This window comes from Rhamphochromis longiceps, linkage group LG6, assembly GCF_057381845.1.
Source record: "Rhamphochromis longiceps isolate RC_006_pf linkage group LG6, R_longiceps_female_GT1.1, whole genome shotgun sequence".
In the NCBI taxonomy this organism is placed as follows: domain Eukaryota; kingdom Metazoa; phylum Chordata; class Actinopteri; order Cichliformes; family Cichlidae; genus Rhamphochromis; species Rhamphochromis longiceps.
Genome location: NC_140562.1, coordinates 38,751,059 through 38,766,545, shown reverse-complemented (window position 1 = coordinate 38,766,545; position 15,487 = coordinate 38,751,059). Strand labels below are relative to the sequence as shown.

Genomic DNA, 15,487 nt, shown 5'->3' with positions numbered 1-15,487 from the left:
TGCGTGCGTTTTCACGTGACCCCACGAGCGAGTGAGCCTCAGAGCCAGCGGCTGACACTTAAAGCAAAAGCTAACACAACAAGCAAACGTATTCACTTCGGCAGCGGACGCCTGTAATTTTCGAGGATGTTTTCACTCGGGGAGAAAATGGAGTTTCTCATAGGAAACCCATTTTCAACGCCGGTCGGACAGAGAATCGGTAAGCAGCTGCTTTTTAAAACCGCTCAGAGTGGTGTTCAAGTCGGTTCAGTTTGCTTCCATTTGTATATTTTCCGTTTTGCTTTTAAAAACTCCGCTAACACGTGACAGTGGCGACAAACCTGTTTACTTCCGGTTTTCGCATTTTATTCTATTTATTAATCAACTCCAAATTTGCCAGGAAAAATAAGATAGTTTTTACAGTCAATGACGCAGGAGAGGCGGGATTAATTCCCTTGATTCTTCCACGTGATTGGTCGATATAAATTGAGTGGCAATTCACTTGGCGAATCCGGAAGCCGCTTGGCGTTCCTTCTCACTTCCTTAATCACTGATGTGTTACAGTTTCACACTATGCCTAAGTGTCAACAAGTGTGTGCCGTCACACATCTTATGAAGCATCTGCCATTTGCTCGTAATGGCACCGGGATAGTTCTCTTTATCCAGCCACTAAAAGCTCCCACAATCCACTGCAAGTGCAGATGCCTGCAAAGATGTGTAACATCAGGACAGTCATCGGTATTAAGAAAATGTCACACACCCATCTCATGCCTTCCTTCCTCTTATCTCCTCCACTCACTTTCTCACATATAAATGTCAGCTACTTCTGAGGCAAATGAGAGCAGAATCAGCTGACAGTCACATGAAGTGGAAGGGAGCTGGGGAAAGAGAGTGGGAGGGAAGGGGTGAGGAGGGAAATGGAGTAAATGGGATCGGGGAGTGTGGGGAGTTTTGGAAAGGAATGAAGGAGATTTAGAGACTTATGAAGAGCCCGTGTAGGGTGGAGTGGGGAAAAAAAGCAGGCTTTGATTGCAAAATAGTTTGGAGGATGCAGGATTTTAGGGGAAACCTTTCTAATCAGCTCAATGCTACAAATAATGAGTTACTGAAACGTTTATCAAGAAAGTGTTATTATATTTTAAGTTTTTTGTTGGGTTAAAAAAGGGTGGGACCTTTTGGTAAAAGAATATGACCCATATTTAAATTTTTCTGTCAATTTATAGGAAAAATTACTTTAAAGAAAACACAACATTTTTTTTTTTTATCTTACCCTGGAATTTAAAGTGGTCGGTCTGTCAGACATTGTATTGCTTTGTAAGAACTATTCTTCACTTTTCATGTTTAATGCTGCACCTGCTTAGTCAACACACAAACAAACGCACAGCTCTCTCGTGTTTGCATCATTACATCCACTGATGAGGATGTCGTCAGTGGATGTAATGTCTTTTTTCAGGCTACTTTTGTGTCTTGTGGTTAACCAGCTTTAATGTGCATGCGGCAGCTGTTTACCTTAGAGTTAAATGAATTTATTTGAATTATAAACCCTGACGTTTAGCTATCTTATAATGGGTAGCTGGATGGGCGGATACGTATTTTGGCAAGACTCCTGCCCGTGTTGTAAAACTGACTGTCATGCATGTCTGACTTTTAAGAATCATGTGTAGCTCAACTACATTAATGAAGTCTAGTCAGGCAACATTACACTGAGGATTTTTATCTGAAAGCAGTTACATATTTTGAGGTTCTCACCAGTGTTGTCTTCGTTAACGGCTTGAGAAGGCAAAGAGTTAGAGAAGCATAACTAAATAAGCTGTCAGGGGTTATTTTTAAAACAGACAAAAAGTTCTCATATCTCTGTGCAGCTTTTAGCTGTGCTTTTTTTAGTGTTCTCATGAAGTTCCATATTTTATTCATTCTGTAACTATTACTGTCCTTAATGAATGGTACTAATCAGTAATTTTATGTGAACAGTGAATGGGATGTCTCTGTGGCATGCACATAGTGTCTCATGTAGGATTTTATCTGTCACATCGTCACCTTTTTGCCTTTTTTTCTACTAAAAGCTCCAAAACCAACTCAACCTAGTCAGCACTAAACAGCAGACAGACACACACTTGGTAATGACCTGGTAGACACAGAGGTATATTTAGCACGTGTATTTATGAAGTGTTAATAAGTGTGTTAATAAGGTATCAGTCTGCTTAAACGATATCGATTTTACTGTATGTTTCCCAAAACATAAAAAATCAGTTAACCCTGGTTTAATCTGTGCTGTTGCTATTTAATTCCTAGCATAATGAACACTACGGTATGCAAATGTGTAAACTGTTTCCCATTGTAACTGATCATTTTTTTAAACCCTCCTCGTGAAAGCAGAGCATAAAATGATCACATGGTGACCTTTCTTTTATAAATATAGACCATTGGTTCACATTTTTGTCTTTTGCATTATGATAAGTAGACCTTCAAGTCTGGTCTGTGAAACAGAAATATTGAACCCTTAAATGTGTTGTGTTATGTCGATGTCATGAAAGAAGGGGGAAGTCTTCTGTTTACTGTGATTTTCCAAATATTCCAATTTCAGTATTATCATATTAAATGTAGTTTGATCTCATTCCCTTACTTTTGACAGAGCAAGCGACCAATGGATCACTACAATCGGAAGACTGGGGGCTCAACATGGAGATCTGTGACATCATCAATGAGACAGACGAAGGGTAGGGATGATGTTATTTGTTGTGTTGGGGTATTTTTGGTCTGTCAGTGAAGCACACATGCAGGAAGAGACAACAGTTCTATTAATTCCTTATTTCTTGTTTTCTCTGCACAAGTCACATCGAAGTCAAACTTGTTATTACACATGCTCACTATATAACATTTTAGCTTTGTTTATAATAGTATTAGTAATAATAAATGACACAAACTAATAAAAAGTTTAAATTTGTTTTTTAATAACTTTAAGAGATAAATAGCTAAGGCAAGTTATGTAAGCATGTTTCCATGTTTTGCTTTTGCATCACTGTGTCACTTCCTTTATGGGTTTGTTGCTACTTTCAGTGCTGGTTGTCACCATTGACCTACTTACGTCTAACACTGTCTTCTAGTTAATTACGCATGTTTTCTGCTGAGAAAGCCTCTCTTGACACATGTTTTTCTGAAGGTTTCCTGTTGTAAGGGACTTTTTCCTCCCACTGTCATGAGGTACTCACGGTGGATAGTTTAATTGTTGTATTATAGGCTCATTACCTTCCAATATCAAACACCTTAAGAAGACTGGGCCATAGAAATAAAATTAATGAAACGGAATTGAAAGTAGTTAATTCAGAAGAGACGGAACAGATTAATAGGGTTAAAAGTGTAGGTTACCTGTCCCAGTTAAGACAGTTATATTTTTTGTTTTGCTAGTTTTTACCCCTCAGCTGTAAAAGGCTAATGGGGTATTGTTGAGCTCATCCCAGCTGCCATGTGGCATGAGGCGGGGCACACCCAAAACATGTTTTAAAGCTTTTGTGAGATTTTAAAGGAGGAAAGATTTTAACATTTTATGTTGTCAGTGTTAAAGGTTTTTGTCACTGCATAAATACTTGTGGTAGCAGATAGTAGGAAAAAAATCAATTTTCACCATGCCAATGGAAGTACACACTTCAATTAATATAAGTGCGACTGAACTGAAGATTTACAATTTACAGATTAAAAAATTAGCTAACAGATATGACCATGAAACTGTGAAATTATGCATAAATATGCAAATAATTTTCAAACATGTACTTATTTCATATATTTAGTTATTTGTCCACTATAAATAACTATATATATAGTTATGTCCACTAGATAAACTGTGGAGAAGTAAACACTAGCATGTGCATTTTCTTTGCACTCATGTTGAAAAAACAGGTTAAAGCAGCAAAAGAAAATATCTAAATTCTCCATTACAAAATAAGTTGTTATATATAGTTTTGCCAGAGAAAACCCATTTTTAATTTAATAATCTACAGTCTTTTGTTAATGACTTATGTTGCATATTTAAATTTTTAAACTTTAGTATGGATAAGTAAACAAACATCATGTGATGCTTTTCCCCAGGCCGAGAGATGCAGTTAAAGCCATTAAGAAGAGAATAGTAGGAAACAAGAACTTCAGAGAGATTATGTTTGCTCTCACTGTGAGTAATTGTCTGTCAAAGATTGTATGTTTTTCTTTTTGTGTTATTTGTTCTGTCATGGCCTGTCAGATGTGAGAGGAATATTTTGCAGGTCAAAATGATCTTTGTCCTGGTTGGCTGTTATCCAAGAGGAGATGATTTCTGTGTTTACTTGTGCAAGTAGCTCAGTTAACTCGGGTCTTAGTTAACCCATTGACGTCATGCTAGAGAGAGATAGATTTTCATTTTGGTGCAGCTAAAATCACTTTTTTTTTTTATATGTTACGTGTTGTGTTGATTTTTTCTCACTCTCATATAGGTTCTGGAGACGTGTGTGAAGAACTGTGGCCATCGTTTCCACGTTTTGGTTGCCTCACAGGAGTTTGTTGAGGGGGTTTTGGTTCGTTCTATTCTGCCCAAAAATAACCCACCCACTATCCTCCATGACAGGGTCCTCAGCCTCATACAGGTATGTACATGACCGAGTGTTTGTGCACAAGTGCAGTGGTGTCAAACCCTACAGCCTGAGGGGCAGAATCGGCCCAGCAAAGACTCAAATCCGGCCTGCTGGATGGCTTTGGAAAATTTAAAGGAGGGCATCAATTTTTTTGACTTTTTTTGAAGCTTTACAACCCCAACACCCCCACAACCACTTATACTACACCAAAGTATTTAATCAGAATCAGGATATTTTAATAATCCCAACAGACTGAACTAATTAAATAATACAATATATTGCAAACTTTAAAAATTTAAGGAATAGCACTATTATATACAAATTGCTCAATTATAAAGATATTACAGAGGATATTACTCAAGATCAAAATAGGCTGTATGTGGTCCTCCATGTAAAATGAGTTTGACATCCTGGCACTAGAGCTTTAGCTTAAGATGATTTGTATAAAAAAAAATCAATTGCCACTGTTTAATTTATTAGTCAATTCAAATTAGACAACCTAACAGAATCGCTTTTTTAATTTACATTGTGAGGCTGGAATCAGTCTCACAGACTCTGTTATGTCTATGGAAATGTGCAACAGTGTTATTTTTAATGCTCACAATCCAGGTGTCTACATTGATATGTACATTCCTCTGTTACATGGTCAGAGTTCTTGTGGGTAATCATAAACAAAGACCGCTAACATTAACATAGTCTCAGGCTTAGAAATGCTCTAGGACAGTACACTTCTGTTCTCTGCATGTTGCCTTTTATGTGTCGTTCTATGTGCCACTGGATGCAGATTTAGGGGTCAGTCATCTCTTTACAATCTGTTACATGCTCTCTTTCATCTTCAGTCATGGGCTGATGCATTTCGAAGCTCTTCCTCCCTGGTGGGGGTGGTACATATATACGATGACCTAAGAAGACGAGGTCTGGAGTTCCCCATGACAGACCTGGATGCTCTGTCCCCCATCCACACACCAAATAGGGTGAGACTATCTTCCAGTGAAAAAACAAAAGACCACTTGAATGTTTGGATAGTTATTGTACCGTACCTCTCTGACAAATCTTGCAGAGCACCCCAGAAAATGGAACCGCTGAGATGCCCCCTGTCACTGCTCCTACAAATGAGTCACAACTGGAAGCTGCTTCAAGTATTTCCAGTCAGAATACATCACCTTCATTTCAGCCCAGTGAAGGACCAGTCTCACTTACTGCAGAACAGGTTCCACTGACCAAAAATACCTCTCATTGTATATAGACTGTTTCTGTATCTGAAAATGGCTTATCTTATTTTCATGTAACATTAATGCATCACTGTGGCCTTTCTAGCAGTGTTTGACTGCTTTTTGTATTTTTCTCTAATCTAGGAGCAGAAGCTGCGAAGTGAGCTCGATTTGGTGAGAGGAAATCTCAAAGTGATGTCTGAAATGCTAAATGAGCTACTCCCTGGACAAAGCCAGCCAGATGATACACAGCTGCTACAGGTCTGTGTGTGTGTGTGTGTGTGTGTGTGTGTGTGTGTGTGTGTGTGTGTGTGTGTGTGTGTGTGTCAGAAGTGCCTTTAGGAGCTGTGGACTGTGAATATAGTGTATTTGCTGTTGCCAGTTTAAGGACCTAAATTGTGTTCTAAAATCAATGCACCATATAGTTTCCTTACAATGTTCTATTGTTGTACATTTGTGGTATTTCATCCATCCATTTATTTTCAGCCACTTATCCAAAGTCGAATTGCAGTGTCAAAAAGCTAAGAAGGAAATTGCAAAATATCCTATTCCTTAGGAACATTTTCTAATCCCTGCTGGGAATAAGTTCTCAGTCTGCACTACCTGGGTGAGACTGAAAAGCCTCTAAAGGAGAGTGTTCAGGAAGCATCCTTATCATATGCTGAACCACACAATTCCTTTTTGACACAAAGAATTGTCACCTTAATGTGGTTGAGGGGTTTCTCTGCTACTGTGATCCTAGGAGCATAACTTCTGAGCTCCACCACTTTAACGTTGTAATGATGTATGCTTTATTGATTCCTGTGGGGAAATTCCTCTCTGTGTTTAACCCATTCACTCAGTGAAGCAGTGGGCAGCCACCAATCTAGCACTCGGGGAGCAGTGTGTAGGGACAGTACCTTGCTCGGGGGTACCTCGGGGAATCCAAACCCCCGACCTTCCGATCATGGGGCCACCACTCTACCTACTGAGCTATCACTTTGGCCACTCCTTGAGCCAAATTGGATGGGAAGCTTACTGCTGAGTGTCCAGTGGCCTAGCCTTAAGCCGTGGGGCCCAGCCATTCACAGCTCAAATGGGCCCACAGAGATTGGCTTTGAGGTTGGATGCATTTTGAAATGTGTGGGGGACAAAGGCATGGACCTGGGCACCATGACCCCCGCATTATAGACTCTGGTGATATTGCTAATTGCTGAAAGGCAGTTGCACTAGAGAGATTAGATTAGATAGAACTTTATTAATCCCTCGGGTGGGTTCCTCTGGGAAATTCGATTTCCAAAAAAGCACAGCACCGACAGAAGTTAAAGAGTTATACACACTCACATATATATAAATACAGAGACAATATAAATAAAATATACGAAGGGGATAAATAGAATAAATAGGAATAAAAATAAAAATACAAGTGAATTGCACATTTCAAGTATTGAGTCTATTGCACCGTTGACTATTTACAAAAGTATTGCACAAAAGGTATTGCACAGTGAGGTGAAGAGGCACTACAGCTTAGTTGTTCCCCCCTCCTTTGTCCTCCTGTTTCCCCTCCCTCTCCCCTCCAGAGAGGAGTTAAACAGTCTGATGGCGTGTGGGACAAAGGAGTTTTTAAGTCTGTTAGTTCTTGTCTTTGGGAGAAGCAACCTGTCACTGAACAGACTCTTCTGGTTGTTAATGGCCGTGTGCAGAGGATGCCTGGCATTGTCCATAATGTCCATCAGTTTCTTTAATGTCCTTTTCTCTGCCACTGTCACCAGAGTGTCCAGCTTCATGCCGACCACAGAGCTAGCCCTCCTGATCAGTTTCTCCAGCCTGGATGAGTCCTTCTTTGCTGTGCTGCTCCCCCAGCACACCACAGCATAGAAAAGTACTCCAGCAACCACCGACTGGTAAAACATCCTCAGGAGCTTCCTGCAGATGTTAAAAGACCTCAGCCTCCTGAGGAAGTACAGTCGGCTTTGGGCTTTTTTATACAGGTACTCTGTGTTGCATGACCAGTCCAGTTTATTGTCCACCCACAGCCCGAGGTACTTGTACTTGTTGACCACCTCCACCTCCTCCCCCTCTATCTGAACCGGCAGTGGACCTGCTCTAGACCTCCCGAAGTCCACAACCAGTTCCTTAGTCTTTGAGGTGTTGAGTTGCAGGTGGTTTGTGTGATTCCATGCGACAAAGTTCCTCACCAGACTTCTGTACTCCTCTTCCTGATCATCCCAGATACACCCCATGATGGCTGTGTCGTCTGCAAACTTCTGAATGTGGCATAATTCAGAGTTGTAGCAGAAGTCAGAGGTGTACAGGGTGAAGAGAAGAGGGGACAGCACAGTTCCCTGTGGTGCTCCTGTGCTGCTGACCACAGTGTCAGACGTGATGTCCTTCAGCCTGACGTACTGTGGTCTGTCGGTGAGGTAGTCGGAGATCCAAGCCACCAGGCAGGGGTCCACCTCCATCCTGTTCAGTTTTTCTTGAAGCATACAGGGCCGTATGGTATTAAAGGCACTGGAAAAGTCAAGAAACAGGATCCTGACCGTGCCTACTCAAAAGCTTATGGTGATGATGAACTGGGTGTTCCTCCAAGAGGCAGTCAAGTGTGTGTTGAGTGGCCGGGGAGGTGTTGGAGAGCCCCACTTTTATGCCCCTTTTCTACATTTACTTTTAGGTCACAGATAACAGTATCCACATTTCAATCAGTCCTGTCCACTGTAAGACATTATTTGTGAAAAAAGACAAACATAAAATGTTTTTGTATATTATTTCACATAGTTTAGTTTCTGTTGTGACGAGACCACATTAGATTACCAACACTGACTGAAAGGTTTCAGAGGTGTTTCAGGTTTTAGAGTGATTGTTTTCCATTCTTTAACGTCACCAGTCTGAATCTAAATTAATGTTTAGCTTTATTATTTTGTTTTTACTGAAGTGCACGTTTGCTTTGATGTCTCATGCCGCCTGTAAAACCGTTGCCTTTAGTGTTATCTAAGTTTAGAGCATGACTCGTGTTGTTGTCAATGGATTAAAATCAGGATGAAAACAAAACATGAAAGTAATTTTTGATGTAGCAGAATAATACCAATGACTGAAAATTATCTATTTAAAATCACTCTGTCATTTGGGGACAAAATAATTAGATTTTTCTTTCCTCCTCTGTCCAAGCAGCAGCTTTTCTCTGTCTGTAAGAGCATGCAGACTCGGGTGGTGGAGCTCATCCCTCAGCTGCTGGATGAAGGATTTATTGAAGAGCTGCTCATGGTCAATGATGACCTCAACAACGCCTTCATTCGCTATGAGAGGTGCATGTTTCAGATTTTATTTGTAAGGCAGTGTTGAGATGCAACCACAGTGTGCTCAAAAGTGTGCTGCATTGTTTTTTAGGTTTGACAGATTGAACAAGGCACAGATTGCTAATACACAACAGGTAAAAGATCCTCTTGTTTAATTTTCTTTAACATGACGCGTGCTGCACCGTGTGTCTGAAAATAGTAAACTGTCATTTAAGCAATGAGTATAAGCTCTCACCCACTTTTCAGAGCTCTTCAACAAACCTTATCAACCTCAGTTCTGAGCCTTCCACTGTCAGACAACCAGCTGTCATTTCAACAACCAGCCAACCAGCCGCCAGCACCAGTACCAATCAGCAGCAATCAGCCAATCACAGTCAGTAAACTTTGAGTAACTTTGAGCTTCTTTACGGTTCAGTTCAAAAAACACTGTCTTTTCCTCATCACGTTTCTTTGAAGTTGTTGGGAAAACAACCACTTAGAAAATGGGAACTATGATACTTAGTCAAAGGAGCTTGCAAAGAAAAGCGTCTGGACTTCTTTAAGTTGCTTGAAGACTCTGATTACATTCACACATTTAGGCGCTTCTGACATAGTGAAACTACAATTCAAAAAAGGGCATTTTGGTTACTTTTCCCTGTATGTTTTTACAAAAACAACCAGTGACAAATGTGACTTCGTTACCAAAGTTTGAATTTTAAAGAAAAGGGAGTAAATTGAGTTTAAAGTGAAATCAAATGGTTCTCACACTAGTTGCTGATCTTATTCATATATCACTTCTCTTTCTGCTGGAGAGATGTTCCAGTATAACCCTTGTTTTACTGAGGCTTCCTGTGACTGAAGTCAATTTAATTAATTATCAATCTAAAGACTAGAAATACAGCAATGGACATCTGTCTGTGTAGTTTCTTAGACGTCCAGGTCATGGCATTCCCAGGAGCTTGGAACAAAAGCAACTGGACTTTTTAAAAAACTGTAAAGATGTTTCACCTCTCATCCAAGACGCTTCTTCAGTAATAAAACTGAGGTGGAGGTGGAGAGTCCCAGGTATTGATATCCTAGTTGGGGTTGTCCCGTAGGAGGGTCGTTAACCCACTATCAATCATTATCACATGAACCAAGGTGTGAAAAAAGGCGTGGGTCATTATCACCGGAGGTTTCGGGTGAAACCATTGTGAGACGTTGCCTTACGCTATCATGTGGTCTATTGACGTCACCTGACACAAGACGTGCATGGAAGTTGAGCCATCTGGGAAGGGATTTCATGATTTCATTGTAAGTGGATGACAGTTGGTGTCATAAACCACCCCATGCTCGTTCACAGTGGACATAGAGGGCGTCTTTTGCTCCTCTTCTTGGTCCAAATGTAAACATTGGCATCTTTGAAAAAGTGACCTTTATCCTTTAGATGCAGATGTACAGCTGAGCCTTGTCTTGTTGAGATAGCTCCTCTATGTTTCTATCCACTGAGTTGATGTGAAAAGTGAAGGGTTGGAGTAGGTGAAAGGTGGAACCTCTTTATGAAACTTAAAGTACTCCAGATGTTTTTTCCCCAAGCTCAGAAGAAAGCAATGAACATAATTAATGCAAACTAAAATATTGCAAATCTGAAAATCCCTGTGATCATGATTACAATTAGTTTTAGGATCTTAATTCAAAGAGCTTCCTTTTAAATAGTGTATATAAATTTGTGTTCCTTAGGCAAGGCGTTAACTTCATAAGAAGCAGATCTTACTTCCTGTGGGTTAAACAAAGCCTGTTGGTGAAGTTTCATAACATATCATCAGGTTATGATATGAAATGATAAACATCCTAACAATGAACACTTACATAATATTCTGCATAATAATCTGCATTGTTATTGTTTTGGGGAACTGTTGGATAGTGTGTCGCTGAAAGAATTTTGGGAGAGCATTATCTCCTTTCCTTTCATAAAGAAAAGGAGATAATATTGAATAGAAGTAATACAGGAAGTGCTGAATCACCTTTTTTAGTGTTTACAGTTTCCGAGCAGATCTTTTAATAGCAGCTCTATAGAAGCCTCTGGGTAATTGTGCTCCTTGAGCAAAATTGATTATTCAGCCGTAGCATTTGTCTTATGATTGGTAAAAACAGGATGCTGTGGCTGAACGTCACAAGGGAATGTTTAAAAATGCATAAGCTCCATGTTGACCGGTGTCACCTCATGTGATGAATGGCAACAACAATGGTTATAGGAACTTCTCTTCTGTAACTGCTGTAACTTCTATGCTACTTCTGCTTAACATTTTAAATATATGTTTTTGAAAACATGGTCAAATTTAATACAATTTTGTTTTTCTCTAAAGTTATACCACAATTTTAATTAACAGCAATTAGATAACAAAGTAAATAAAATGAGGACTTCTGCATTGCAGATGAAGAGGAGGAATTTGACATGTTTGCGCAAACCAGAGGCAGCTCTCTGGCTGACCAGAGGAAAAGGTGAGTGTTACTTACTTATGATGGATATAAATGATATCATCTATGCGTTTTATATGTTAGGGATCTGCATGCCACTGATAACAAGTCGATTTATTAATGTTCTAGATAATGAATCACATTTATACTTATCAAAACAATACCTTAAGGCCCTGACAATTACAATCTTCCTATCAGAGCTGTGTTTCATTTCTTAACATTAAGCTAAGTTTTGAATTTTGGACAGTTGTAAGCAAATACGCTTTATTAGAAACACAGAGCCTTTAACAAAGACCTTTCCAATAAGAAATCCAAGCGACCTTGTCATCACCATTTATATTTAACAACTAGTAAATGATTTAGAGCAGCAGTCCCCAACCTTTTTTGCACCACGGACCAGTTTAATGTCACACAATATCTTCATGGACCAGCCTTCAAGGTGTCGCGGATAAATACAACAAAATAAAATGATACGAGCAAGACAAAAACTCTGGGGTGACGTGGGCCACAAGTGGCCCCTGGGCCGCGAGTTTGAAACCCTTGACTTAGAGCAGGGGTGGGCAACTCCAGGCCTGGAGGGCAGGTGTCCTGCAGGTTTTAGATGTGTCCTTGATCCAGGACAGCTGATTCAAATGGCTAAATGACCTCCTCAACATGTCTCGCAGTTCTCCAGAAGCCTGGTAATGGACTAATCATTTGATTCAGGTGTGCTGACCCAGAGTGATATCTAAAACCTGCAGGACACCGGCCCTCGAGGCCTGGAATTGCCCATCCCTGACTTAGAGGAACCCATCTGGTACCAACAGCCATGCATTGCTTAAAGTCACTTAACTCCCCTTTCTCCACTGTTCTGATGCTTGGTTTGAACTTCAGCCTACTTGTCTACGCGCGTAAATGCAGTGAGTTGCTGCTCTGTGATTGGCTGATTAGACATTTACAATAACGAGCAGTTGAACAGGTGTACCTAACAAAGTGTCTGAGTGTTTTTATGTGCTGTATATGCCTGATCTGTGTGTGGTTGTGTGTGTTCAGTGTTAGGTATGAAGATCCAGGAGCTGTAGAGGGCCTGGCTGGAGCTCTTGATACCAGGCTGCAGGTCACAGGAGGAGGGAGTACAGCAACAGTAAGATGCAGCTGGATTTTGTTTGGAGTAATATCCCTGTTTTAATATTACGAATAAATAAAACTCAGGGTCATTTAATTTCTTTTAGATTCCGCCAGCGACAAACTCTATGCAGAATGATATTGACAAATGGTTATCTTCTGATGTGGTAAGAGAACACATGTGTGTGAATAGATAGATAGATAGATCAGGGTGATAATAGCATGACATAATCTTTATTCTTTGTCTACGAAAAAGCCGGAAGAGCAGTCTTCAGTTTGCGAGGGAGTTTCCAGTGAAGGTATGTCTGGTCCTGTCGCTTCTTTTGAGTAATGATAATATTTTCAGACACACACAAATATTAAATTATACGTGTCACCATTTCAGAGTTTGATAAGTTCCTGGAGGATCGGGCGAAGGCGGCAGACTACAGCAGCCAGACGATTCTCAATGTGCCATCTTCCACACCCAGACGGCCACCACAATCTAGCCAGCAACAGGATAGCACACATGATCATCTGTTCTCACTCTGAGTGTGTGAATAAGCAAGACGACAGGATGGAGGTCAACACAGGAGTATCACAAACTGAAATATGGTTACATTCACACGTATAGTGTGCCAGGTTGGGTTTTTTCTAAAGGACACACACACACACACACACACACACACACACAGATGGAACCTGACACTACAGAACTGCTAATCAATCAGCTTGTTTCATAAATGCTGTATTTCTCTGTTAATTCTGCTGTTTGTTATCTGTATGTGCGTATATACAATTTTATGTGACTGTATTTATATGTAAGATTATAACATGGGAGTAAACTGGATGTTTAGTATGATGCAGAAAATATACTTGATATTACACCAAATGTGCCTTTGATCCACAATGCTGATTTTGTGTAGATGAAAATAAATGGGGCATTTGCCCCATGAACATTTTTCATGTGGTCTCTTTTTAAAATATTTTACTCCTTAGTCCAGTGATTTACACACCAACTTTATCCAATGAATATTTCATTGATAACCCATTTAAAGTTGGCACTTTGCAAAAGTGTGAAGTGTGGAAATTTTGGTACGTGACACCTTGCATTAAACCAAATTTCAGCATAGTTGTCTTATATTCAGATTGCAAGTTAGCCAAAATATCAGTCTTGGGAACTCAAGTGTGCCATACTCAATAGAGTGCTGCTTGTGTGATAAGACACTGAATTCAGTATGTTGTTGTTTAAGAGCCCAAGGATGTCTGGTGTTGGGTACACAGAGTCCCTGAAGCACCTAGCACCAACTGAAAGCATAACTAAAGGACTGAAGGGAAAAGCTAAAAGAGCAATTTTTCATTCTTTGAGCTACAGTCCAGATCTGAAGACCATGTGTGGGCAGTTTGCCATTTGTCTCTGTTGGATTTTCCTATCTTTTCTCCTGGATGCATCTCTGGCCTTTATTTCCAACATTTCAACTCAAAATCAGCATCCAAATGTGACTGTTGCTCAAGACCAGGATGGCACAGGCTGGGATTCACCATTTCTTCAGCTGGGAGCCAGTCTCCCATCCTTCTCACAGCCAATCCGTCCATACACCCTCATCACAAATGCTGACGACTACCACTACATGCCCAAAGTCAGACATCGCCAGCCTTCTCGCCTCCTGCGTCTTCTGGGATCCTCGTTTGACCCGTTTTGGATGTCTGTAGATCACCCTTTTGAGTCCCCCAAAGGAAGTCAGCCCACCCTTACCACCTTCAAAGAGAAATTTAACCTGCGTGTGTCTCCAGAACTGAGAAAGGCTTCAGCAAAATATCAGCAGAAACTAGAGAAGGAGGCTGCAGAACTGGACCTCAGTTCTCTGCCATCAGATGCTGCCAATTCAGTCAGAGGATGGCTGGTGCGCTCAGCAACATGCAAATTACAGCACCAGTGGGTCGATCTGGGCCCAACCTTCTGGCCACGGTGGCTGCGGCAGACTGACTGTGAAGGGCCAGATGGAGGGCAAAGTTGCTCCTTTCCCAGTGGGATGAACTGCGTGCGAGCTCAAACAACACACATAAAGATTCTGGCTTGGCACTGCATTGAAGTCAGAGATGGAGATGATCGCTCCAGAAAATTGAGAGGTGAAAACTCTGATGGCAGTGCTCAGATGGGGACAGGTGAAACAAGGAAAAGATGTTTATGGAGACAAGTGCCTTATCCTGTGGTGACTGCATGCATGTGTTCATGTAAATGAATGTTTTTTATCACTGCAGACCGGCTTTTTTTCTGTGCACACTGTGTTTTTTATTATTTTGTTGATTTTCAGTGTTATAGTTGAAATGATCGAACATGGCTACTTTTAATTACTAAGACGATGCCGCTACCTGCTCTTTCATTTTCTCTGCTCTAAACTTTCAACATTTTTAGTACAAACTGGCTTAATAAATATTTAAGTAAATGTTTTACGTCAGTAAACTGCAATTTCTAAGGCGCTGAGTTTAGTGTAGTTCGTGCTACATTCATGTTTATGGTAAATTCGTGGATTGTGCATGTTTCTTCCAATTTTTCTTTTTCACTCTATTTTTGCACTTTCATATTCAAACAGTATCAAACATTTTTTGTTTACAGAGAACATTAAAAATGAAAGTGTTTTTGGTAACTCACTGTTGTGTTTGATTGATTGATCATACTTGACAGTATTAATTGAAGATATATACTAATCATTCTAAATTCAAAATCTACATAAACCTGTTTCTAGATGACTTCCTTGCAAACTATTCTAATGTACACATGCGCATGAATATAATATGAATAAAATATAATTGTCAGTGCCTATGTGATTCCTTGTCTTCTTCTGTCAAAAATTAATAGTGTCTTCAATATTAAAACTACCAAATGTCGTACAACCCTGCGGCA

The 15,487-nt window shown here is 40.2% G+C and overlaps 2 protein-coding genes across 2 annotated transcripts; both read left to right on the top strand.

The window, feature by feature from the left end:
• LOC146668684 (target of Myb1 membrane trafficking protein) lies at window positions 1–13,476 on the top strand. The gene is made up of 15 exons (XM_085410664.1): window positions 1–199; window positions 2,612–2,696; window positions 4,063–4,141; window positions 4,440–4,589; window positions 5,417–5,551; window positions 5,638–5,787; window positions 5,933–6,049; window positions 8,939–9,072; window positions 9,155–9,197; window positions 9,310–9,436; window positions 11,457–11,523; window positions 12,532–12,622; window positions 12,711–12,770; window positions 12,860–12,902; window positions 12,989–13,476. The coding sequence occupies exons 1-15, from the start codon at window positions 127–129 to the stop codon at window positions 13,132–13,134; spliced, it is 1,500 nt and encodes a 499-aa protein (XP_085266790.1). The 5' UTR covers window positions 1–126; the 3' UTR covers window positions 13,135–13,476.
• A 161-nt stretch (window positions 13,477–13,637) lies between these two features.
• LOC146668683 (noggin-2-like) lies at window positions 13,638–15,465 on the top strand. The gene has a single exon (XM_085410666.1). It carries the CDS (start codon window positions 13,821–13,823, stop codon window positions 14,823–14,825), a length of 1,005 nt encoding a protein of 334 aa, XP_085266792.1. The 5' UTR covers window positions 13,638–13,820; the 3' UTR covers window positions 14,826–15,465.
• Window positions 15,466–15,487: the final 22 nt, after the last annotated feature.